Genomic DNA, 25,397 nt, shown 5'->3' on the forward strand with positions numbered 1-25,397 from the left:
TAAGGACCTCCTCCTGCAGTCAGGAGGTAAGTGGTTATGTGTCCACAAAGGGCTACAATGGAAGGCAGGAGGCATTCTTGGACTTGGAGCCCAACTGTAGATCCTCATTGAGGGTATCAGGGGAGCAAGGTTTCTGCAGCCCATTGATTTACCTTCTCCTGAGACTAGAATCTGGGATGACATCTAGGGAGGAGAGCACTTCTCTTGCCAAAAAGATGAACTGGCTCCACTACAGACCCCGCCGCTCTCTTCCTCCTCCAGTTACACATCCCCTCCCCAACATCCAAGCCTCTTTAGACACTGGGGACCAACCCATCTAAAATGGGGGTGAGGGGAAAGATCCTGATTAATCGAGTCTCGGGATTATACTGGGACATTTTCTATATAAGAGCTCCTCGGAGCGGGGAAATCTCACAGATTTGGGGGAGGTCTAAATTTGGAGATGGCCAAGTTTAGGGGACGTCGTCTCTATTGTCTCCAGGCCTGATTTTGGAGTTCTCAGATTAGAAGACCCTGGATGGGGGCGGGGCAGGGTTTTGTTTGAGAGGGTCTCCAATAGCTTGGGGTCTGGCCGTGTGCCTGGCCGAGGGGGCTGGGGGTGCGGGCTGCTTCCCGCGGGGCCCCTGACTCCGCGTCCCCCACCGCCGGTTGCGCCTGGGCCTCGGAGACCCGGAGAGCCAGCGCGCGCGATGTCCCCGCCTCCGAGGCGGGCCCGGGGCGGGGAGGTGGGGACCCCTCCCCTTCGCCCATCCCCTCGGGGCTGGCCGCCCGGGCGCTTGAAAGGCCGGCCGGGGGAAGGGAGGGGAGGGGATAGAGAGGAGAGGAGAGGAGAGGAGGGCGGAGGGACAGACCGGCGGCGGCGACGCCGGGGCGCGGGCAAGGCGGAGCGGGCAGCGGCCGCGGGGCCCCAGTGAGCCGGGCCGGGGCGCACGGACCGGGCCGGGGGGAGGCGGCTCCCGAGCCGTCGGGGGGCCTGGCGAAGACGGCCGGGCCACTTTCCTTTCCGAGTTGTGATCGTGTTCGGGGGGTGGCGCCGGGGCCGGCGTTCCGGGGAGAGTTTTCTCGCGGGGCGGGCGGGGGAGCGGCGCGCGCCGAGGGGGAGGGGAGGGGGAGCATGCCCGGCTGGAGCCGGGCCTCGGGGCGCGCCCCGGCCGCCGTCCCCACCTCCGCCTCCTCCTTCTCCTCCTCCGTCTCCTCCTCCTCCTCCTCTTCCAGTCCCGCCGCCGCCGCAGCCAACATGGCTGCGCTCCTGAGCCCGGGAGGCGGCCGCTGCTGAGCGCCGCTCGCCGCCCGGGCCCCCAGCCCGCCCAGGCCCCGGCCCATGGCCCCCGCGGCCTGGCGGCCCCCGGTGCTCTAGGGCTGCCGCCACCGCTCGCCGCCCCGAGGCGCCCGGGGCCCGTCGCCACCAGCCTGCTTGCCCGCCCGCCCGCGCGCCCGCCGGCCTCCGGGAGTCCGGTAGCCGTCCGGCGGGGCGGGGCGGCCGCCACCATGGAGCCCCAGCGCCGGGAGCTGCTCGCCCAGTGTCAGCAGAGCCTGGCCCAGGCCATGACGGAGGTGGAGGCGGTGCTCGGGCTGCTCGAGGCCGCAGGAGCGCTGAGCCCCGGCGAGCGGCGGCAGCTGGACGAGGAGGCGGGAGGCGCCAAGGCGGAGCTGCTGCTCAAGCTGCTCCTGGCCAAGGAGCGGGACCACTTCCAGGACCTGCGGGCGGCGCTGGAGAAGACGCAGCCTCACCTGCTGCCCATTCTCTACCTGAACGGCGTCGTCGGGCCGCCGCAGCCCGCCGAGGGCGCCGGTGAGTGTGAGACCCCCGCCCGGCCTCTCGGACCCGCCTTCCACGACTTCTCTCTCCGGTTCTCCGAGGGGGAAGTCGTGAGGGCCATTCATCTACCTGGCGCCTGCCGCGGGGAGAACCTTCCCTCCTTCAGCCTGCCTGGGGAGGGCCCGATGCGTGGACCCCCACTTCACACCTCCTCCCCCAATCCCACCCTTGCTGCGAACAATGCCCCGCACTGCAGGCCGTGATCCTCCAGGTGCCGCGGCAGCGGGGTCCTCCCGAGACCACCAGGTCCAGCCGCGGGGCGATCTCGGAGGGATGTCCGTCAGTCCCTTTTCTAAGATTGTTCACCATCCAACAGTCCTTTTAGAGCCTCTGCTAGCCTTCAATCAATGATGAGGTCTAGAAGAATAGAACCTGGGCCAGGGCCGGTACTTCTGAATTTTGGTCCCTGGCACCCCGTTTCAGGACCACTGGTGCCTTTTCACTTTTTGATTTTCTCAGCTCTCTCTGCCCAGAGCTCAGTCTGTTTGTTCGCCCAGGCTTGTGGTTGATTATGCACAATGCCTGCTAGGTTTCTTTGGAAACTGTGGGCCGGGAAAAGTTGGGGAAGTTGCATTGCACCATGGGAAAATCCTGGTTGTAGCTGCTGGGGCTCAGTTCCCTCCCTAAGGGTGCCGAGCTGCCTTGAGGAGGGAAGGCTGGTGACTGGTTCCCTTGGGTGGTGGTGACGGATTTGTGAGTATTCGTGTGTTGGGGGGGGGGGTGGGGGGTACTGCTGGGAGTTTGTGGCAAGTGGTAGGCTTGGTGTGGCCTAGTTGGGGAGTGTGGAAAGCCAGGCTTTTAGACAAGGAAGCTGAGGAAGAAGGCATAGCACTGAGGAAGGAAGAGCCAACATTTATTGGGCACCTACTGTTGTGGCAGGCACTCTGTTGTATCACGTTCGTTTACCACTCTCTGAGCTATTATTCCTACTTTGCCAGAGAGAAAACTCCAGCTTGGAGTGGTTAAATTGCTCAAAGTATTGGGCACCAGGAGTTTTCAATTATGACCCATTGTTTTATTTAACCCATTTGGAACCAGGAAGCAACAAGTGCTGCTTTTCTGTGTCTTGTCCGTGTTTTAAAAGTGAACAGAGAGGGCTGATGAACTGCCTTTAACAACTTGTAGGCCACAGGCTGATGAAACGTGTTTATTTGGCTGTTAAAAGCCTCACTTATTAAGGAGATGATTTTATAAGCTGTTCCTGGTAACAGCTCCATTGGATATTGGCCACCTTTTTTTTGGTAGTGAAGACAACTGGCATACAGAGAGACTAAACTGCTGGCCACACAGCGTATCATTTCATTGATGGCCCTTCTGTCTCCACTTTGGGTTTCTGACTCTTCAGCATCTCTGTTCCTCAAACCTACGCTGTCCCCCAGTTATGATCGTGTCTGAGTTGCTGGGCAACCCAGTCCTCTCCTGGGATGATGCTAAGAAGAGCTGTCAGATGTGGCCTTGAGGATAAGGTCAGAGGGAAATCTCTTCGGGGTAACTTTGTTTTCTTTTTAGTTGCCTTTTTGTCTACCTAGCTGTCTGTGTTTGAAGGAGGAGGTTGATCAAGGAAGCGCAGAAGTTGGAGTGCAGACTTAAGTCCTCATTGGGATGTGTTTGAATCAGCGCTAGCTTTAATCTCTGGAATAGACAGATGAATTGCCATTAATTAGGTCCCTCCCTTTTCCATGCCTGGTAGAGAAGGTGGGGCCTCACAGGGCTGAAGTTCTGGAAGCTGGTCCTGACATCTAAGGAAAGGATGAAATAGGGTTTGGATTTTATCCTCAAGGACAGGATTTCAAACCCTAGTTTTACCACAATGCAGAGCTGTGTAGCTTTTCAAGGGAAGTTAAGTTCATTTTAGTTGATACTTCAGAAAAAAATTAGGATAGCATTTGGTCTGGCAAGATGCCATGTAGAGCTTCTGGGGATGAGGGGTGACACGGTGTGCAAGGAAACCACAGAGCGTTGGGATCTTTTAAAGGATGAATTACTGTGCAGTGGTTGCCAGCTTTTTTTCGGTTAGCCAGGGAGCCCCTCTTATGGCACAAAGCTCAGTGACTAAAAGGACTGCTCAGGTTGAAGGAATGGAAGCACCCGTTTCATCCCTGAGGAGCCGAAGTCAGGGAAACTCAGCCCTGTGTCCTGGTCTTTGCTCTCCCAGCAGGTTCCACTCTGCACACAGGTGCACACCTCTGCCTGTAAGTCAGCCTTAGTGCAAGCATCTTGTGGGAGCCCCAGAGAGGAACCAGTTGGCTTCCTAAAGATCCATAGTCTCAAGGGGAGGCCCCTTTGTCACTGTTTATACATCGGAGGTGCTGCCATCACCCAGTTAGGGGCTCCTTTGGTGTATTCCACATCCCATGTGGGCCCCTGGTCTAGAATGCCCGTCCCATGGCTGGCACTTGTGTGCTGTGGGAGTTTGTTGTGCTGCAGGCAGATGATGTCTGGCTGCTCCCCACATGGGGCCTGGAACTGGGAGGAAACTGTTCTAGGTGGTACGGGGCAGGTAAGCAAACCAAACTCATCTGTTCTGCTCATGCTCAGTTAGAGCCCCAGACATTTATAACCCACCATGCTCAGGCCTGGGGTATGCAGGTGAGTAAGAAGACACAGAGTTGTTTTATTTTGGGGGCAGGGGGACTTCTCTACCAGAATTGATAGTACATTGCTATTGAGCATTTTCAATCTTATTGCATACTTTAATATCTCACTTAGTTCTGTGGCATCTAGTGCCTTTTCTGCGTGACACTGGGTTCCATGCCCCCCATCTGTGAGGTCTGAGGACAGGCCAGGAGTTGCAGGGCAGAAAGGAGCTGGAGTCAGGCTAAGTGCAGTGCTCCTGATTCCATGTTGGGGGTGGTTTTTCCTGTTACCTGGTTAGGCCCTCCCATTACAGTTTTAGACCGTTTCCTGCATTGGGGAACTCTGGAATTTTGTAGCCTTTCCTTGTCCCAATACATGCATCTGTAAGGAAGGAGTGAGCCCCTTTGTCCCCGCTCGTGGTAGAGAGAGGGGAGAACTGTTCTCCTCTGACTGGCTCAGGTCTCTCGAGTTTTTTCCATAGTAGTACCAGGATCTTGTTTGTTCACTCAGAACCCACGAGGTCCTTTGTTTTTTCTCTTTGATTCAGTTGCTAACATCTGGGTTTTCTCACTTGAAGCTCCTCAACCGCCTGCCCCTGGAGTGAGGGGCCCCTTCCTGGCGCCGAGCCTCAGTGTCCTCATCTGTGAGATGGGGCTGGGGGTGCTGCGTGGCCTGTCTCAGCCACTGGGAGGCAAAATGAGATTGGGGAGGACTGAGGTGCCTGGTCCTCCTGTTCTTGGTGCAGGTGGGGCCGGGGTGCAGAGGATGTAATTCCAGCCTGCAGCTTGCTGCCTCGTTGGGGGAATGGGACACTCAGGAGAGTGACATTATGAGCCAGATCAATTGAGTGATACAAATACAAACAGGCTTTTTCCTCCTTTTAAAAGTCTACTACATGCTTTCCCCAAATACTCTCATCCACCCCTAGTGGCTCTAATTACCATCTAAGTGTGGAGGGCTCCCCAAACCATTTTCACAACAGGCCTGTCTCGTGGAGCAGAAGTGGCAGAACATGGTGACTGCCGGTGGCACTCTCTACTGTGTGCTCAGAGCTGAATTTCTCCTCCTCGTCCCCTCCGTGCCTCCTCTTTAGTTTCCCGGAGAGCTGGCTGACTTGGCTTCGCTACAGTTAAGAGGATGGAGACAGTAGTGTTTGCTGGAGAAGCCAGGGAAGGCTTCGAGGAGGGACTGGGGCTTGAGCTGGGTGTTGAAGGGGTACTCTGAATGTGCAGAGGAAAAGGAGGATGTCTGGGTGGGAGATGCATAGAACAAACTCCTAGCTGTGAGAGGAGCAGTGTGTTTCCAGGTTGCAGAAATTAGACCAGCCTGAGTGAGCAGGGCACTGGCTCTGGGAGGGTGGGGATGCAGAGGTAATCTGAAGGACCATGATGGCTAGGCGGAGCAAGGCGTTTGTACACCACGTGGAATTTAGGCATTGTACACTTGTCAGAAGTTGAAGCTGGAGGAATTTTTAAAAAAGAATAACCCCAGGCGTTTCCAGTGGGACGAGTGCAGTTGGCTGCTGATTGTCAGGTGTGGATTATCTATTATTCATTAGAGGTTACCTGGGCCTTTTGTTCTTTCCCTACTCTCTTCAGGTACCAGCCACCTTTTCTTCATCCACTCTGTCCTGGATGGTCATAAGTAAAAGCTCCAACCATTGTGGTTTTTCTTTTGGTTCTGTTAATTGTGTTGAGAGGAAGTAGTGGAGGAACTTGAAAGTGATGGTTGAAAAGAGGTTTCTAAGAGAAAGGCAGATTTTATTTATCCCTCTGTGTATTAGTTCAGGCACCCTTATTGCAGGTGACAGAAACTTAGCTCAAACTGTATTAGGCAGAAAAGAGAAATTTATTGTATAATATTCCAAAACCTTGGGATGAATTGGAGTAACTGGCCTTTGGATGATTGATCCTGAATGCCACGGGCTTTTCCCGTGGGCCTGGAACATGACCTCAGGCCCCTCTTGGCTTCATCTTCACAGCCCCTGACCAGAGAATAAAGGGAGCTGTATCCAGTAAACCAGGCAGAAAAATCTCATGGAAGGATTCTGATTGGCCTGACTAGGGTCACATGTCCATGTGAGCCCCAGTCACTGTGGCTGGCGCTAGAGGACTAAGATTGGCCCAGCAGTGGACCCAACAAATAGGGTAGGGTGATTGGCATCTCGTACCAGTACCATGTGGTTCTTTAGAATGGGGAGAAACAGTTCTCCAAAAAAAGAAGAGCAGAAAGGATGTTGTGCAGGTAAAGCAGCAGGTGAATGTCCAAGATGTGGTCTCATCTTTGTGTGATGATGCAATTAGCAGATGAGGTCATTGCTGGAATGGGGTGGTTGGAGGTTGTCAGATTTCACTAGGTTTTAGACCTTGAGCAAGGCAGTTAACCTTTCTGAACTTATCTCCCTCTCTACAAAATAATTAAAACAATAACTACTTCACTCTGCTATTTGACAATGCATGGTAGGAAAAAAGGAGCATTTATTAGTGTGGTGAGTAATGCAGCCTGGAACCAACCTTAGGACCAGAAGCCTGGGATTCTCCTGATATATCTGAGGGTTATGTGAGAGCTCCTGGTAAACTGTGCTGAACAGATGTCAGGGTTGCTTTTACTGTGGCTGTGGGTCATCAAGAGTAGAATGTAATCTCCATGAGCCAAATTCACTGTTGTATTCCCGATGCCTAGAATAGAGCCTGGCCCAAGATGGGCGTTCAGTAAATTTCTGTTGGATGGATGACTAGTCAGCTGTGTGGCGAATGAGTGGTGTGTCCCTGCATAAGTGCAGATTCTCTTCAGAAATAAGTGCAGATTCTTAAGTGGTGACTTCACAGTGACAGAAGGCTGTGGGAGTGCAGGAAGGCTAGGGTGAGTTCCACAGGCACACACGGATGTCCCCACCCACAGTGTGTCTGTGATGGAAGCAGGTGGTGTGACACTGGTGTCTGAAGTCTCCAAGGTCACCCCTCAGGTATCAGCACTGTGGGACTGGCTGCCAGGAGCCATGCGGAGTGACCACACTGCCTGTGCAGGATTGGAGAGCCCTTCACGTTTTGCACTTAGAATTTGAAAGTCAGCTTGGTGTCCTCGAAAGAGTTTTGGATGGGGATCTGCTCCTAACTGTACAACATCTTGACCTTGGATGAGCCTCTTAACTACGTGGGGCTTGTTTTCTTCCAAGTAGAAGGCTGGAAGAAGTTCAGTGTTGACTGAGGACTTCCTCAGTCCTGTAGGGTTCTCAGTACTTGCAGGGTGGCCTTAGGTCCAAGGAAGCTTGGTGATGGGGTTGGAGTAGATTTCTAAGACCTTTCTTCCAGGTCTCTACCATGATTACTATTTTTTTAAATTAATTAACTAATTAATTTATTTATTTTGGGCTGCGTTGGGTCTTCGTTGCTACGTGTGGGCTTTCTCTAGCTGCGGCGAGTGGGGGCTACTCTTCGTTGCGGTGCGTGGGCTTCTCATTGTGGTGGCTTCTCTTGTTGCGGAGCACGGGCTCTAGGCGCGCGGGCTCAGTAGTTGTGGCTCGTGGGCTCTAGAGTGCAGGCTCAGTAGTTGTGGCGCACGGGTTTAGTTGCTCTGCGGCATGTGGGATCTTCCCAGAGCAGGGCTCGAACCCGTGTCCCCTGCGTCGGCAGGCGGATTCTTAACCACTGCGCCACCGGGGAAGTCCTGATTACTATTTTTTGATTTAGTGTTAGTGTTGAGTGATTTTTGTACTCTGGCTTTCTATTTCCTGAAAAAGTAAGCAATGTAGGAGAGTTATTTTGTCTTAATTTTTTTGTTCCACCTCATTCCAACCACCTATACATTCTGCAGGCCATCTTGAGGGGGTTCTTTATTAATTTCCTGTAACCTTGGGAAGATGTGAGCCACAGAAATAGTGGGCATAGAGCAAGAGGGCTGAACTCCCTATCAGTCTGTGCAGTAGGCATGCCGAACATGTTCAGTAGAGAAGAATTTTAAATGGGATTGAGTTGGGGACATATTGCATTTTTTTTTACCTTTTCCCTGGGGCAGATTGCATATCTCTGAATTGTGTGTGTCTATTGATCTTTTTGAGACAGAGTTCCACGAAAGTGCTACAGAAATATTTAAAATTAAACAGATGTTTGAAGTGTTCCATGTTGGCCATCCAATTCAAAACCCTTGGTGGGTAATTGTGAGGTGACTATTGACCTTGATGTTCGTTTCACACTAAGGGTCATAACCCGTTTGCTTTGTACGTTTTTTTTGTTTTAAATACTGTGGTAAAATATATATAGCGTAACATTTACCATTTGAACCATTTTTTTCTATTTTTGTAATTGTGGTAAAATATACATAACATTAAAATTACTGTTTTATTCATTTTTAAGTGTACAGTTCAGTGGTATTAAGTACATTCACATTGTTGTGCAACCATCCCTACTATCCATCCATTTCTAGAACTTTTTCTTTTCTTTTCTTTTCTTTTTTTTGGCTACGCTGGGTCTTTGTTGCTGCACTCAGGCTTTCTCTAGTTGCAGTGAGCAGGGGCTACTCTTCGTTGCGGCGTGCGGGCTTCTCATTGCGGTGGCCTCTATTGTTGGGGAGCACAGGCCCCAGAGCGCACGGGCTTCAGTAGTTGTGGCTCGCAGTCTCTAGAGCGCAGGCTCAGTAGTTGTGGCGCACATGGGCTTAGTTGTTCTGTGGCATGTGGGATATTCCCGGACCAGGGATCGAACCCGTGTCCCCTGCATTGGCAGGCGGATTCTTAACCACTGGACCACCAGGGAAGTCCCTCTAGAACTTTTTCATCTTTCAAACCTGAAACTCTACCAATTAAACAATAACTCTCCCTTCTCCCCTCCCCCCAGCCCCTAGCAACCACCATTCTACTTTCTGTCTCTGTGAATTTGACTGCTCTAGGTATCGCATATAAAAATGGAGTCATATAGTATTTGTCATTTTGTGACTGGCTTGTCTTCACTCGGCATAAGGTCTTTATGGTTCATCCATGTTACAGCATGTGTCAAAACTTCCTTCCTTTATTTAAAAATTTTTAATTGTAGTAAAGAACACAAAATATAAAACTCACCATCTTAACCATTTTAAGTGTACAGTTCAGTAGTGCTAAGAATATTCACATTGTTGTGTAAGAGATCTCCAGAACTTTTTCATCTTGCAAAACCAAAACTCTGTATCCATTAAACAATAACTCCTCATTCCTCCCTCCCCCACCTCTGGGAACCACCATTCTACTTTCTGTTTCTATGAATTTGTTTACTTTAGATATCCCGTAAAAGTGGAATCACACAGTAGTTGTCTTTTTGTGACTGGCTTATTTCACTTAGGGTAATGTCCTCAAGGTTTATCCATGTTGTAGCATGTGACAGGATTTCTTTCCTTTTTAAGGCTGAATAATATTCCATTGTATGTATGTACCACATTTTGTTTATCCACTCATCCACCAGTGTACTCTTGGGTTCCTTTCATCTCTTGGCTATTGTGAATAAAACTGCTATGAACATTGGTGCAGAAATATCTCTTTGAGGCCCTACTTTCAGTTCTTTTGATTATATATCCAGGAGTAGAATTATGGATCATGTGGTAATTCTGTGTTTATTTTTTGAGGAATTTCCGTATTGTTTGCTTTGAGTTTTAATTAAGGAAATCCCAACTGTCCACAGCACCTTGACTCAGAGATGAGTGGCCTGGCTGAAGTCCTAGTTCAACATTTTATTGTTTTCTTCTAAAAATTGTGTATTTTTCCCCCCAGACTCATTTTGGAAAGCCTTAGGACAATTCCTTTGGACCAGAAATAAAGATTTTAGTTTCAGTAGTCATCTGTGACTCTTTTGAGGGCAGAAGTTGTTGACCATAGAATCCCAGCAGCATTCATATCTGGCAGCCAGGGGGATGTTCACACATTTTCTTCGTGTTTGCAGTAGTACTAATATCTCCATCCCCAAAGGACTCGAAGTATGTTAGTTATTTCTGCTTTGTAGACACTTGCTCCTTACCCCATTCAGGGCTGGTTTGGTTTGGTTACATAGACTTGAATCCAGGGTAACTGGCTATCAAGATTTTCTTTAGAAAAACCTAGATCAGCATTTCCCAAGGAAATATCTTCTAAACAGTAGTTTGGTGGGATGTCAATGGTATTATTTGTAAAAGGGTTCTCTGGTCAAGTACATTTGAGCAGTGTTGGCTTGAGCAGGTCATGCAGGCTCCTTTACTGGGAGCCGCCCAAGCACCAGTAAGCCAGTGTGCTTTGGGACTTCACTGGAGTGGGTTCACTACGTAGCGTTTCCCAAACTGATTTGACCACAAAACCCTTTTTCACTGAGCATCTTGCAACATCAGTGTTCTGAGAGGTGCGTTCTTGGGAAACTTCAGCATTAGTGCAGGGAACTGGAACATCAATGTTATACCATCGTTTCTCGAATTTTCCCCCAGCTCTTTCATTCAAGGAACCAAAACGTTAAACGTTCCCATTCTTTTGAATTCTGATACCAGCTGAAATGGGCATATGTGATTCTGGGGCTAGTAGATTTTTTTGGATATGTTGACAATTCAGATGTGTAGTGGATTCTGGGACCAGTAGATTTTTTCGGTGTGTGATCTTGCACAAGATGTCTGACCTCTCTGGGCCTCAGTTTCCTCAGTGTGGCTTAACAAGAATGAAGTCTTGTTCGTGATGGTTATTCTTTGAGATGGTTAAACCTCTTGCGATCTTCTCTAGAGCTGGGCTTTGGTCCATAGTTGGAGTTTCCAGGGGCACCTTGGAAGGATCTGTAGAGACCTGTTCAGGGGTTTGGTGACTGTGGGTCCAGGACAGGTTAGCTCTTGGGCAGATCTTTTCTGAGCCCTGGGGAGTTGTTGGGCTGGAGAGCTGGAAGATGGCCTGGAGAGTGGTAAGTTATTTCTGGGAAGATAGGTGATACAGATGAATGACCCAGGTGGCCTGAGCATCATTGGTGTGTTTGGAGCCCAGGAGTAAGGACACAGAGAGAGAGCTGAGTGTCATGAACCCAGACTTGGGGACCCCCACAAGTTTAAATCTTGGCTCTTTCATCTTAGTCTGTGTGACTTTAACAAGGCACTTAAGCTCTCTGGGTTTTCTTTTTCGTTATCTATAAGAGGGCTGATATTCTCCTCCTAGGGCTTTGGTGAGGATCGAGGTGGTTTATGTGAGGCGAGGGCAGGCTGTTGCTGCTGCTTCTGCTCTTGGGGGTAGCCTGCCCTTGAGCGGAGAGCCAATCCCCTTCTTGTCCTTGGAATCAAGAGGTGTCACTGGGTACAGAGAGATGCTCAAGGGAGAGTTGAGAGTGTGCGTGGACCCGGAAGCCCACATTCGTGGGGCTGCTCAGAACACACTTTCACAGTGTTCTGGTCCTGGAGCCTGCCATTAAGGAGGGCACTGCCATGAGCTATGAGGAGTTCAGCTGCAAAAGGACCTTGGGAAGAGTTATTTTAAAGGAAAGGAGACTTAGAGGGGCTTGGATGCTTGTTTTCAGATGGACATGGGTGGGTGATGAGACCCGATTCTTTCTGACCCCAGGGAGATGACTGGTAGAAGATACTGGGAGGTAGAATTGATCTCAGGATAAGGAAGAGGGCTTCCCTGGTGGCACAGTGGTTAAGAATCCGCCTGCCACTGCAGGGGACATGGGTTCGAGCCCTGGTCCGGGAAGTTCCCACATGCCACGGAGCAACTAAGCCCGTGCACCACCACTACTGAGCCTGCGCTCTAGAGCCCGCGTGCCACAACTACCGAAGCCCGCGCGCCTAGAGCCCGTGCTCCGCAACAGGAGAGGCCACCGCAATGAGGAGCCCACGCACTGCAACAAAGAGTAGCTCCTGCTCGCTGCAACTGGAGAAAGCCGCGCGCAGCAACAAAGACCCTACGCAGCCAAAAATAAATAATAAATAAATTTTATTTAAAAAAAAAAAGGTAAGGAAGAACCTTTCTCCCTTCCTGCCTTAATTTTATACTATATATTATAAAAACTTCAAACATATGCAGAGATGGAGAGGATAATATAATGAATACCCAGCTCTCCTAATAACTTCTGTTTTCTGTAATTTTTTTTAAAAATTTATTTATTTGTTTATTTTTGGCTGCGTTGGGTCTTCGTTGCTGCGCGAGCTTTCTCTAGTTGCGGCGAGCGGGGCCTAGTCTTTGTTGTGGTGCAGGGGCTTCTCATTGCGGTGGCTTCTCTTGTTGCGGAGCACGGGCTCTAGGCACACGGGCTTCAGTAGTTGTGGCACGCAGGCTCAGTACTTATGGCTCGCAGGCTCTAGAGTGCAGGCTCAGTAGTTGTGGCACACAGGTTTAGTTGCTCCGTGGCATGTGGGATCTTCCCAGACCACAGCTCGAACCCGTGTCCCCTGCGTTAGCAGGCAGATTCTTAACCACTGCACCCCCAGGGAAGTCCCATTTGCTGTAATATTTTAAAACAAATCCCAGACAGCATATCACTTCCTCCATAAATACTTGAGGAGGTATCTCTGATAAGGCCTTTAGAAAAAAAGTATAGCCAGAAGACCATTTTTACACCCAACAATCTTTTTTTTTTTTTTTTAACATCTTTATTGGAGTATAATTACTTTGCAGTGTTGTGTTAGTGTCTGGTGTATAACAAAGTGAATCAGCTATACATATATATATATCCCCATATTCCCTCCCTCTTGCCTCTCTCTCCCACCCTCCCTATCCCAACAACCAACAATATTAATAATTTCTTAATATCATCTCATATCCAGTTGATACTCAGTTTTCCTTGTTGCAGAAATGCCTCTTTATAGATGGTTTGTTCAAATCAGGATTTTCATGAGGTCCACACGTTGCCTTTAGTTGATGCTGCTTTCTGAGTCTCTTTTAGAATCCCCAGCAGCCCCCCTGCCCTGGGCCTTTTGTTTAAGGTAGAACTTGTTTTAATGGTCTGTGCCATCCAGCTATGGAGTGGACTGTTGTAGGTGGTGACGTCCCTTCCCCGAGAGTCCACATAGATGGTGGGTGAGCATGGGATGGTTACGTTAGAGAATGGGTTGTGGCGTCTGATCGTAAACCCCTTTAGCCTCAGTTTTCTCACAGGGCTGTTGGGAACAATTAAATGAAATAATATATGTGAAATGTAACTGTTCTTTATGAGTTAAATTTTTTTACTTTTGCCTTATTTTTTTTATTTTTTTTATTTTTTTTATTTTAAAGCTGTGGGATTCTTTTCATTAACTGGACTCTTACATGAAAGCCAGATATATAAGATAGACAGGTGCTGTGGTGAACAGGTATGGAGGCCTGGGGCTTGCCCCTTTTCCCCGTGGACTCCCTGAGGTGCCTCCGCACGGTTCCCTCGGGTTCTCCAGAGTTCTGTGGAACAGGGTTTGAAAACCAGTGTGCATGGATGCTTTTGTTTCAAGATGCTCTCCATGAAGAGGGAGGTGAAGAGCTACCCAAAGCCTCACCTTCCTTTGCCTGAGCTGAGCTGGGTTGGTGAGTCACAGCTGGACCCAGAGGCTGCTGCCAGTGGCAGCTGTGCTTCCACCAGATATTCTTGTCTTTGTCTGCTTCCTCTGTTTACCTTTGTAGGTTTCCTTTCAGGATGAACCATGCTGTCAAAAATGACAAGTGACCACAGTGCAGCTAATTTAAAAAAAACACTCTCTGCAGTGATTGGGAAGGAGCAGAGTGAAATCCCATCAGATGGGGTCAGGTGGGAAGTGGTTACCTTTTTTGAAAACTTCCTTTTTTTTTTTTTTTGATACTATCCCTGACTGGCCCTACCCCTACATTGCATAAGAGAATTGTTAGTTGTTGATGCATAAATAAGCCCCTTCCGATATGCAGCCTGCAGGTGGGATTTGTGGAGCTGCCTGTGTGGAAGCCAGCAGAGATAATCGCTTGTGACTCTGAGCTGCAGCCTTGGTGGCCATCTCAAGCCAGGGCGTGTTTTCTCTACCCACAGTGTTTTTCTAGGTATGGCCTGTCTCTCCCAGGTGGCTCTCAGGCCTCTTTCTGAGTCAACTTCAGGTTACTTGTCTGGATGGTAACTGCCAGACTCCTTAAGATGGCCTGGGACCCCCAAACGAATATTCTTGTATATCATTTTGACCACTGTAAATCTGCTGTCCAAATGTGGTGAAAAATCTGTCCAGCCAATAGTGAGTGATGGGATAACAAACACATGGGAAGAAACTTAATTGTATTTTTATATTTTGATGTAAGAAGTCATACTTTAAAGAAGTATAATGACCTTTTCAATGCTCACGATAACCTCTATTCGTCTTGCTCAGGGTAACCTCTTTTTCTTCTCATCTGGCCAGAATTTTCATTTACTGTTTTATGTTTCTTAAGCAGCTTAAGATTGTCGAGTATCGTGGCTGGAAGGGATCTTAGAGACCAGTTTGCCCAAACTGCTGATTTTACAAATGAGAAGTAGCAGTCCAAAGACACAAAGGGACGCCACCAGGCTCTCATAGCATGCCTCGGTGCAGCTGGACACAGGATCCAGGTTTCTTCCCAGGCCGGGGCTCCTTCCAAGGCATCTCCGCCAGCCACAGGCTGGGCAGGGAGTCTCAGGAGCCTTGACTGTTGACTGGTTTTTCCTGATGCAGGCCTGGCTTTGCAGGCACCAGCCTTTCCAGCATGTAACAGGGCATCGCAGTTCATGGAGTTGTGCTGCAGCTCTCCTTCCTGACCATTGAGAAAAATCTTTTATCAGACCATGCAGTTGGTGTTTATGTTCCGCAAATGGGCAGACTAGGCCAAGAGAGGTTTGTCAGCTTGCTCAGGGCCTCCAGCTGCTGAGAGGCTGGGCAGGCTTTGGAGTCTTTGTCAGTTTCTTTATAGAATCTGCATTTGTTCTGTATTCTGGGCCATCCTGTGAAAGGTCCCCAGTGATATTTCTGTGTCCTGAGCCTTGGACACCCCTCCTCTTCTCCGTGACAGGGTTCATTCATTCAGCAGACATGTTCTGAGCACCTGTCACACAGGGGGTACTATTTGAATGCAAACATAGGACGTGACATCTAAATTTAGTGCTGAGTCAGAGAATGGGTCTGATGTTGGCAGGAGGTACCTCCTTGTCTCATTCTTTTTATGACACAGCAAAAACTTCTAGGGCTGACTGATGTGGTTTCTTATTGCTTAGTCACAGGACAGAGTTCAAAAAGCAAAATGACGCCACTGAGCCTCTTGCCCCAGAGGAAAAAACCTTTAATAAAGATAAGAGGGTAAAGGCCCTGTGGACACTGAGCCGGCCACCCCCATGGCCAGCCTCAGTGGGAACTGGATCCAGGAAAAAGCAAGAAAATAACAATACAAGAATGTGCTGGCTCTGGGTCCTTCTCCTGGAAAAAAATATAGCTGAACCTGAAGCAGCTTAGAATTTCGGGCCCGTGTGTGAGAGTTTATTACATATGACTGTCTCTTCCGTAAGATGTTAGGGAAAAACCCGAACGAGCTTTTTGGCCAATCCAACATTAAGACTTCCCATGTGAAAATTCAGCAGAGGTGGTCACTGTCTTCTTGCATGAGATCACTCAGCCTTTAGGGTGGAGACCAGGCTGAGTCGGATCCAGGTTTTATCTGTCCAACTGCCTGTCCGTCTGCCCACCCATCATCCATCCAGTGTGTACCTGGTCAGTGCTCTGGCCAGGTGCTGCTGAGTGCTGAGCCTGCAGAGGTGAGAAAGACATTAGCCTCGCTCATGAACGACGCCACAGTCCCATACTGGACGCCCCGACTTGGATTTGCTCTTTTAGATGGAAGGTATATCCTATTCTTCCTCAAAGGTTTTCACTTTTGGTTGCACTGTCTATTCTGGAGCTTTTAGAAATGCTGGAAAGTAATCAGCTTAGCTTATTGACTTCCTACTCCTCACCTTCCATTTTTTTTAAAAGGATATTATTTATTTATTTATTTATTTATTTATTTATTTATGGCTGTGTTGGGTCTTCGTTTCTGTGCTAGGGCTTTCTCTAGTTGCGGCAAGCGGGGGCCACTCTTCATCGTGGTGCGCGGGCCTCTCACTGTCGCGGCCTCTCTTGTTGCGGAGCACAGGCTCCAGACGCGCAGGCTCAGCAATTGTGGCTCACGGGCCTAGTCGCTCCGCGGCATATGGGATCTTCCCAGACCAGGGCTCGAACCTGTGTCCCCCGCATTGGCAGGCAGACTCTCAACTACTGCGCCACCAGGGAAGCCCCTCACCTTCCATTTTGTGGCTTATAGCAGATGACAAGTGTATTTGCAAAAATCTGTAAGATTCTCAAAAGGGTGACAAAGGAGATGGTTCCTGCCCACCAGGAGTTTATTGTCTCATTGGAAAGCCCAAGCCCGAGGGAGCAGGTATCCAGCAGAACAGGTCATGCAGCACAGAGGAGGCCGCCTAAAGATCAGTGTACTATGAGCTGGGTGAGGGTGGGTGGCTGGCAGCTGGGTGGGCGCTGGAGAGGGACAAGGAGGAAGGCTGGCCTGATGAGACAGCGTGCAGAGCAGGGGCAGGAGGCTTGGGAGAAAATCCATTCTGTGAATAGTGGGTCTTCACAGGAATTTTGGGCTTCTGTTTAGGGCATGTACGCAGCAGGCCCTGGGAAAATAGGGTCAGGCTAGCCAGCCCCCGGAAGGCACAGGGCAGGCCTGCCTGTTGCGTCCAGTCCTTCTCCCTGCATTCGTTCTCTGTGAGGCTGCCTGAGCCCGAGCCTGCCTAGAGGAATAGGCGGGGTTGGCATGGGCTAGAGGGTGGTCGGTAGAATGTGGGAGAGGGCACTGTGGCCAGAGGAGGGTGGGGTAAGTGGGTGTAGACCGACTAGCCTTCTCGGAATCCCCAGAGGTGCCTCGTTGGCTTTCTGTGAGCCGTTAGATGGATTGGAAGGCCTTCTTTTTCCTCCTAAGTTTCAAGTCTGAGAATTACAGCTGGGGTGTTTAGAAAGCAGAGTCCCTGAGTCCTCCAGGGAACTTGAAACCCGTTCCCATCTGCTGGCCTTCTCTTTGGGGAGGAGAAGGGAGCGGTTGAGGAGTGAGGTGGCTGAGGAGAAATAAGTGACCATTGCCCTCTAGCTGTGTCCCCATGACCACCTCACATAGCCTCACCAAGCCTTATCCTTCTCTCTCTGATGGGACCTGTGACGCCACTGCCTTCCGAGCTGGTGTGAAAGTAGGTGGATGGTGCAGGGAGATGGTCCCATGTACATAGGTCGTTGTGCACTGTGCAGATGGTAGGTGTTTTTATTGCACAGGATACTTTGTCTATTATTTTTGTATTTCCTCATTTGACCTCAGCAACCCTTTGGGGGTCCTTACTCCACCTTACAGTGAGGGAACAGGTGGGAGGGGTCAGGTCACTCAGGAATCAGCTTAGTCGAGTGGTTAAGAGCCTGTGTCTGAGTCAAGAGTTGGGTTCAAATCTTGGATCTGCTACTTACTGTGACCTTGGGCAAGTCACTCTCCCTCTCTGTGCCTTGGTTTCTTCATCTGTGAAATGAGAATAATAAGAGGACCTTGTCTTGTAAGGATTAAAGGAGTTACTATTTTTGAAGTGTTGAGAGCAGTCCCTGGCACCCAGTGAGCACTGTGTGAGCATCAGCTGTTATTTGTATTGTTATTGGTGCCCCAGTCCCAGGGCTTTTAAACACTATTTTATTTATTTTATTTATTTATGGCTGTGTTGGGTCTTCGTTTCTGTGCGAGGGCTTTCTCTAGTTGTGGCAAGTGGGGGCCACTCTTCATCGCGGTGCACGGGGCCTCTCATTATCACGGCCTCTCTTGTTGCGGAGCACAGGCTCCAGATGCGCAGGCTCAGTAATTGTGGCTCAGGGGCCTAGTTGCTCCACGGCATGTGGGATCTTCCCAGACCAGGGTTCGAACCCGTGTCCCCTGCATTGGCAGGCAGATTCTCAACCACTGCGCCACCAGGGAAGCCCCCAGGGCTTTTAAGTGCCACCTTACACTGTGACTTCCAGGGCAGGTTGGTTGGTTTGTTCCCCCCTCTGTCCCACACTCAGGATGTGGTCTACAAACCAGTGCTGGTCTGCAAACTCTTGGCTCCTGATCCGTGATGAAGTTAGCACAGAGATTGGAATCAGCGTTTAGCAATCTTTAGAGCAATTTGACCTTGCTGGGACGCATTGAACAGGTAAAGACTGCTTCAGGTGCTGTCAGATCACATGGGGTGTCACATGTGGTATGAGCTGTGCATAATAGTCCTCGGTGGTGGTACCGTGTGATTGCAAATAAAGAAGTGAAGTAGGCTGAGAGCCCATCGCTGCCCATTCCTGAACGGTCGGCTTCCTTGGGAGGCTCCTCCACTGACCTCAGCAGGCGGGATCCAGGGCATTTTGCAAGGCGGTGCATGGTGTTTGTGCTCTAGCAGTCTGTGACAACTCCAGAGAGTGAGGTTTCCCGGTGGAGATTTTTATTAATGAGCAATTGTTTCCATCAGCGCCACTGACGCTTACCGTGGCAAATGCCTTTCTTGCTGCTCTCCTGGGAGGCATGGTTCTGGCAGGTTTGGTAAGAATCCACAGTGAACCCTCTCCTTCCCCACCTCCTAGGCTGGCAGAAACTAGAAAGCTAGATGATGTCAGTGGACAGCGGGGTGTGGGGATGTGGGAACTCACCCCTGCTGGTGCAGCCGTCCTGGAGCCTCTGGCTGGGCAGCCGCCAAGCCCTGACCCTGCAGCCCCTCTCCTGAGTGTGAATGCCCCAGGCTCCCTCACAAGTTCCCAGAGGTGAAGGTTCGCTGCAGTGCTCCGTGGGTGGCATCCATCCCTGGGAGAGCTGACAGTGCAGTGGTTCCAAGTGACTGATGAGACACACACATGGCAATGGGATGGAGCTTAAAGCATAGTGCTCCTTGAAAAAGTGAGAAGTAGAGTGAGATGGATACTGCAGTGCTATTATGTAAATTAACAATACAAAACAATGCCCATTTTTCAAGAACACACAAAAAAAGATAGACAAAACAATGGTCGCCTAAGTGCCTGGGGGAGTAGAATGGGAAGGGAAATGGGAATAAAAGGAAATAAATAAGAGAGGGAGGAAAGAAGCATCACTCTTCTGTGGGCTGCTGTCCTTGAGGGAAGGGGCTTTTGCCTGCTCCTGATGGCCCGGCTTCTGGTGGTGTGGCGTCTGTGTGTCTTGGCTGAGCTAGCAACCTCAGGCGGATTGCTCACCTGCCAAAAATGGTCTTGGTGAAGAGTTGCCCATGCCATGGCGGGGCTGTCGCAGTCACCAGCGGGGGAGGGCCAGCTGTAGTGCGTGGAACAACTGACTCAGTAGGGACATGGATGTTTATAATACTCATCTAGGTGATTGTGGGGGGGGTGACCAGCACCCTGTTTAAACACGGCATTGGGAATATGCGTCAGCAGTGCTTGCAAAAACCCACATTTACATCTTGGCTGTAGTGGGAAGATATGGGTAGTCACCCTTTAAGTCAGTTGATTAGAAAAATAGCTCTGTTCTGTGTATTTATTGAACTTTTGATGTCATGTGCTGCAAGAGAGATGGGGATTTTAGCTTCAGGAAGGTAGAGCCCTGCTCAGACTAAGGAGCAACTTTTTAATTGCCAGCAACCACTGCTCTAGGAAAGGAAATGAGCTCCTGACTGCTGGAAGTATTCAAGCAGAACCTCGGGCGTGGCAGGGAAGGTGTTCCTTCTGTCACGTTCATGGTTGAACTAGATGCCATCTGCAGTCCTTCCTCCTCCAGTTGAACTGGGCTTCATGCTTTAGGTCTGATGCTAGTAATTAAAACAAAATAATTGCTTGGTTTTAAAATACGTAATTCGCCATGCTTATGGTAGAGAATTTAAAAAATGCAGGCAATCAAAAGAATAAGTTGCAGGTGCTTTTACTAACGGGCAGTAACTACTATAAAGCTTTTTGTTAAAGAGTGAACAAAGGAATCACTTTCTATGTGTGTACAGTATTGCCATATCAAGATGTATGTCACCAGTTCCCCTTGATTGGAGATTTAGAAATGTCCCACTTTTCAGTATAAGTCATGTCGCTGTGAGGATCTGTGTACTTGTTCATTTCCTCGGGATAAATACCTGGAAGTGGGGCTACTGGGTCAAAGGGTATGAACGATTTTAAGGCTGGTGTTACAAATTGGCAGGCAGATGGCTTTGATTCTGAGTCACTCCTAGGTCTCTCCAGGTGCAGTTTTTGGATCCTTGTCTTCAGAATCCCCTGGGAAGCTTCTGAAAAGTGAAGACTCCCCAGCCCCTCCCTAGGTCTCCTGGAACAGAACCTGGGTGTGGGCTGGTCTCATCTGCAGTTTTACCAGCAGCCGGAAGAGCCTTCTACTCGGTGCCTGGTGCTTCCTCAGGGTCCGAGCCTGCCCAGGGAAGGGAAGCAGAGGAGCTTGTCTGTTCTGTCTCACTTGAGGGAGAGCTGTGACGTACTTGCGGGTCGGGGGGGCGCAGCAGAGTGGGGAGAGCGCTGTTTAGGGACCTACCTCTAGGTGCCGTTTTCCTTGTCTGTGAAGTGGGAGTCTCAGTGGTTTTTTTTTTTTTTTTAATTTATCTTTTGGCTGTGTTGGGTCTTCGATGCTGCGTGCGGGCTTTCTCTAGTTGTGGCGAGCGGGGGCTACTCTTCGTTGTGGTGTGCGGACCCCCCATTGCGGTGGCTTCTCCCGTTGTGGAGCACGGGCTTCTAGTCATGCAGGCTTCAGTAGTTGCAGCACGTGGGCTTCAGTAGTTGTGGCTCGCGGGCTTCAGAGCGCAGCCTCAGTAGTTGTGGCGCATGGGCTTAGTTGCTCCGCGGCGTGTAGGATCTTCCCAGACCAGGGCTCGAACCCATGTCCCCTGCATTGGCAGGCGGATTCTTAACCATTGCACCACCAGGGAAGTCCCGTCTCAGTGGTTTTGATGAGCTGAAAGTCTTCTGTCTATGACTACGTATGTGAGTGTTTCTCTCACTGACGTCACAAGGTGAGAAGGAACTCGAAGGGCCTGGCCGGGTCTGGGAAGGGAGCTCTGGGAAAAGTGGGTCAGGACGGAGAGCTCATCTTTCTGTCTCTTCCCCACGGCGACCCAGGGCTGATAAACTGTTGGAGCAGGGTGCTGTTGGCCGAGTCCCCCTCCAGGCCCAGGCGTCTTTCTGTCCAGGGCAGCAAGAGGAGCTGCTTCTGCCCCCGGATTGCTGCTTCCTGTGTGTAGGAGTGAGCCCCGTGTGGGGCTCCCTGCCAGTGCGGGGGCATGGAGAAGGCCCAGATGTCCCTCCTTAGCACTGTGGCTCCCGGGAGTCACCGATGCTGCCTTTTGCCAGAGCTTCACGTTTGGATGCGCTGCTTCCTAACGGTGGAGTTGGTGGTCCTGACGAGCTTGCTCAGGTGTACCCACCCGAAGACGAGCTCTTTGCCAGGTGTAACCTCCAGGAGGCTACTCTAGATGGGCTGTTTACCAGTGGTCCCTGCAAAGGTCAAGGCTCTGACTGTCCTCTGTTTCCTGGTCTGTAAGTCTAGAAGGGAGATCATTCATTCACGTATTCAAGCAAACACACTGAGCCGTGGTGGTATCAAGATGAGTGATGTACGTTAGCGAGCAGACAGCAGCGCTGCTGGCCTGGGGACTGGTAAGTCATGCTCTAATGTGGGTGGAGACAAAGTGCCTGGGGAGCACGTCCAAGGAAGGGATTGGTTTTGTCTCATGGAAGGGGGAGTTGGGCTGAGGGTTGGTCTCACAGAGGAGGAAACTTGAGGGCTTTGAGGATTGAGTAGAAGTCGTCAGGTGATGGGTAGGTAAGTTCCAGGCAGGGGGAGAGAAGCCTGAGGAAGAGCAGCGAGGCAGGAGCCAAGCGTGCTGGGTGACTGTGGGCCCTGTGGTGGCTGGATGGTGGTCTGGTCAGGGAGGGACTGGAGCAGACGAGCTGGAGAGCAGAGCAGGAGCTGGGCCATGGACCTGGCCTCCAGGTCTGCTTTTTTTTTTTTTTTTTTTTTTCCAGGTCTGCTTTTGATGCTTCTGAGCCATGTGGCTTAGGCGAGGCTTAATGTTTTGGAACCTCGCCTCCCTCCCCCGTGAGATGCAGTAATAAGACCAGCCTTAGAGGGAGTTTTTAAGAGGAGTAATACATATAAAGGATGTAGCCGAGAACTCGGCCCGGAATCGGGTACTCAACAAGCGTTGAGTGCCTGATTGCCTTCTTTTCAATGCTGGGGTGAGGCTTTTTGACTTTATCCTAATAGGCCAAAGGGAGCCATGGAAGGTTGTAGAGCATGGAATTGACAAGATTATATCTGTTTGCTCAGGTGTTTGTGTGTTTTTAAGGCAACTTTGGTGATCTGGTGGGGATACTTTTGGGGGTCTGTGGTGGTGAGGCTAGAGACTTGAGCCAAGACCAGGAGGGGTGAGAAGAATCCTCCCTGTCATGGTCTGTTTCCTGCTGCATTTCTTGTGTGCTAGCTCCACTGGGCTGCTAGGATGGCCTGCCTGAGCTCTGGGCAGAGATTTTGGGGGAGGGGCTAGGGTTTGAAATGTGTCCCCAGAGACAGCTACCCCTAAGGGAGGCTGTAGAACTGGACATTTGCCAAGCGCAAGTCTGGTCTTGAGAAAGTGGGATGACTGTCAGGAGAGGGACAGAGGCTGGACCAGGACAGAGCTTGTGGAAACAGGCCTGATACAGCGGTGTGGTAGATGGTAGGGATTGTAGATGTTTATTGGCCACTTGCAGTGTGTGCCAGGGAGCTTACATGGATGTCTCATGGGTCGTCCCAGCAACCCGAAGGTGAGGGGTTTTTATTTTCCCCATTTTACAGATGAGGGGACTGAGGCACAGAGAGGGCAAGCTACTTGCCCAGAGTCCCAGCTGATGAGTCAGGATTTCACTTCTGATGGTTGGGATCCAGAGGGCACACCCACTTGAGCTGTGGCGGGAAATGGGAGCAGCCCTCGGGGCCGCTAGATTTGTTTGGCGTTTTGGCTGCCAGTTCCTGGTGGCAGATTTCAGTTGTCCACAAGGAAGAGCACTGCGCACGGAGAGGCGGTCAGCGATGGGACGGCTGCCTTAGGAGGTGGTGCGCCCGAGGCTGGGAGGGCCTGCAGGGCTACCTGTCAGGTGCTGCCAGAGCTGGAGGAGATGCGCTACGTGCCACCCGTCCCTGCCAGCCTCGAGACTTCTTGGTTGATGCCCAGCTCCCCACATCTTCTTCCTTCACACCCCCGGGAGCTGGGGTTTTGAACTGGGGCTGGAGGTGTGGGTGGGATTTGGATGTTCGCAGAGGCAGTTGCCGAGACAGCCCCTGGCATGGAGGCGGGGACAAGGCCATTGCGTCTTAGAGAATGTTGCTTCTGTATCCTGGGTGACTGCAGGGGCCTCGGAAATCAGCCCTGGAGGTGGGCACATAACTGCAGGCTGGTCCACGCGTCGTCAGGGCGCGTGGAGTGGAGCAGGCCGGCGCTCACTCGCTCACTTGCCCCGCTCATCTGTCAGCATGCTCTTGCCTGCGGTGCTTGCCCAGGGCCACAGAATTCCTCTCGCCCAGAATTCCAGGCAGCCTGCCACAGCCAGTTGAGCTGTTCCTGAGCTGCAAATCTCTTTGCCACATCTGGGTAGAAGGAAGAGCCTAGGGTTGCTGCCTCTTCCTGGCATAGTGCCAGCCTGCCTGGTGACTTGGGGCCAGTGACTTCCCTTCTCGGGTCTTTGCATTTGGTGATTCTGCCTGGCACGGCAGCTTTCTCCACTTCCTCAGCTGCTGCCTCGCCCTCCTAGGCGTGCACTGGCCTGTCGGGAGCCAGGCCTCGGCGGGGCAGGGGCCCGCGCTTCCTGGGGATCACAGGGCAAGTCCCAGCCTGAAGGGACAGACCGGGGCCAGCCTCATGACTCGTGTGCCCTCAGAAGCTGCTCCTGTGCTGGTGCCAGATGGTGTCATCCGGGGGTTGGATTAAAAGGTAACTCTGTTGGCAGGAAGAGCGGCCCTTTCCTGGCTTTAGTAAGCAGGCCGGTGGTGGGCTCTGTGCAGGTCTCCTAGCCCCCGCTCCTGGGTGCCTCTGCCTCTCCTCTTGCTCCCCTCCGGTCCTCTTTCTCCCCCTGCCGGGACAGCCCTCCTCACATGCGCCTGCACCTCTGTCTCCCTCACTTTGTCGCCAGCCTCCCCTCTGTGGACAGGTTTCAGGATCTTAACGAACAATTCAGCAGGGTTTGCTTTGCCTTTTCTTCCCCGTCTCTGACAACAGGTCAGTCCCCGGCATGGAAGTGTGGTGGGGCAGGGGGAGATCAGGAGACCGAGCCCAGGCTTTTGGGGAGGTCAGGTGGATGTGGGGAGTGCAGGGCCATCTTGGCCGAAGCGTGGGGGCTGGCTGTGAGCCGTGTGTCTTTTAGAACTGATGGAGGGGCCGTTCTGGTGCCTCGAGGAGACACGAGTCCCGGGAAGAAGGTGCTGCTTTGAAGCTGGCGGGGTCATGGGTGTTTTGGGGGGCGGGGGGGGGCGGTCCCACACTCCTGGACCTGCGTAGGCAATCACAGGACTCTCGAGGACCTCTGGGGAGCCCCAGAGGGCTGTACTATCTGTGGGTAGTGGAGATGGGGGGAGAGACCTGCCTGGAAGTTCTGCCACCATCAGCTGACCCAGAGGCAAGGGATTCAGAATATTTTGGTAGAATATTTCTCAGACTTCGTCCCCATGTCTCCTTATCTTTGGACAGGCCCTCGTTTTGGGAATCACATACTTTAAAAAAAAAAAAAAAAAAGTTCCTTCTACTATTAAGAAATGGTACAGTAGACTTTCTTCTTTATTATTCTTTATTTGCCTGAACTATTAGTTTATTAAGGGAAAAATAATCCTTTTAGAGTATTTTCCCCCTTGGGTAGAATTACAGCATTATATATGCACACATACAGCATTACTCACCTATTTTTAAGTCAGCTAAATAGCAATAATTTAGAAAAATTATTTAGGCAGTGGGATTATGAGCCATTTTATTTTTCTTCAAGTTTTTCTGTTTTAAACAAATTTCAAATGGTACCTTTTTTTTTTTTTTTTTCTGATACTCTGTTTTGTAAATGTTCAGGTACACAAAGAAGTTGAAAGATTAGTACAGTA

General features: G+C 50.7%; 1 protein-coding gene across 1 annotated transcript in view; it reads left to right on the forward strand.

Annotated features, from left to right (window-relative positions):
• Window positions 1-1,112: 1,112 nt before the first annotated feature.
• The window catches only part of DLG5 (discs large MAGUK scaffold protein 5), a 123,371-nt gene continuing 99,086 nt past the window's right edge, over window positions 1,113-25,397 (forward strand). Inside the window, exon 1 of the mRNA XM_059899410.1 lies at window positions 1,113-1,792. Coding sequence (XP_059755393.1) covers window positions 1,489-1,792 — 304 coding nt within the window. The 5' untranslated portion in view covers window positions 1,113-1,488. The remainder of the gene's footprint in view (window positions 1,793-25,397) is intronic.

This window comes from Balaenoptera ricei, chromosome 16, assembly GCF_028023285.1.
Source record: "Balaenoptera ricei isolate mBalRic1 chromosome 16, mBalRic1.hap2, whole genome shotgun sequence".
Lineage (NCBI taxonomy): Eukaryota > Metazoa > Chordata > Mammalia > Artiodactyla > Balaenopteridae > Balaenoptera > Balaenoptera ricei.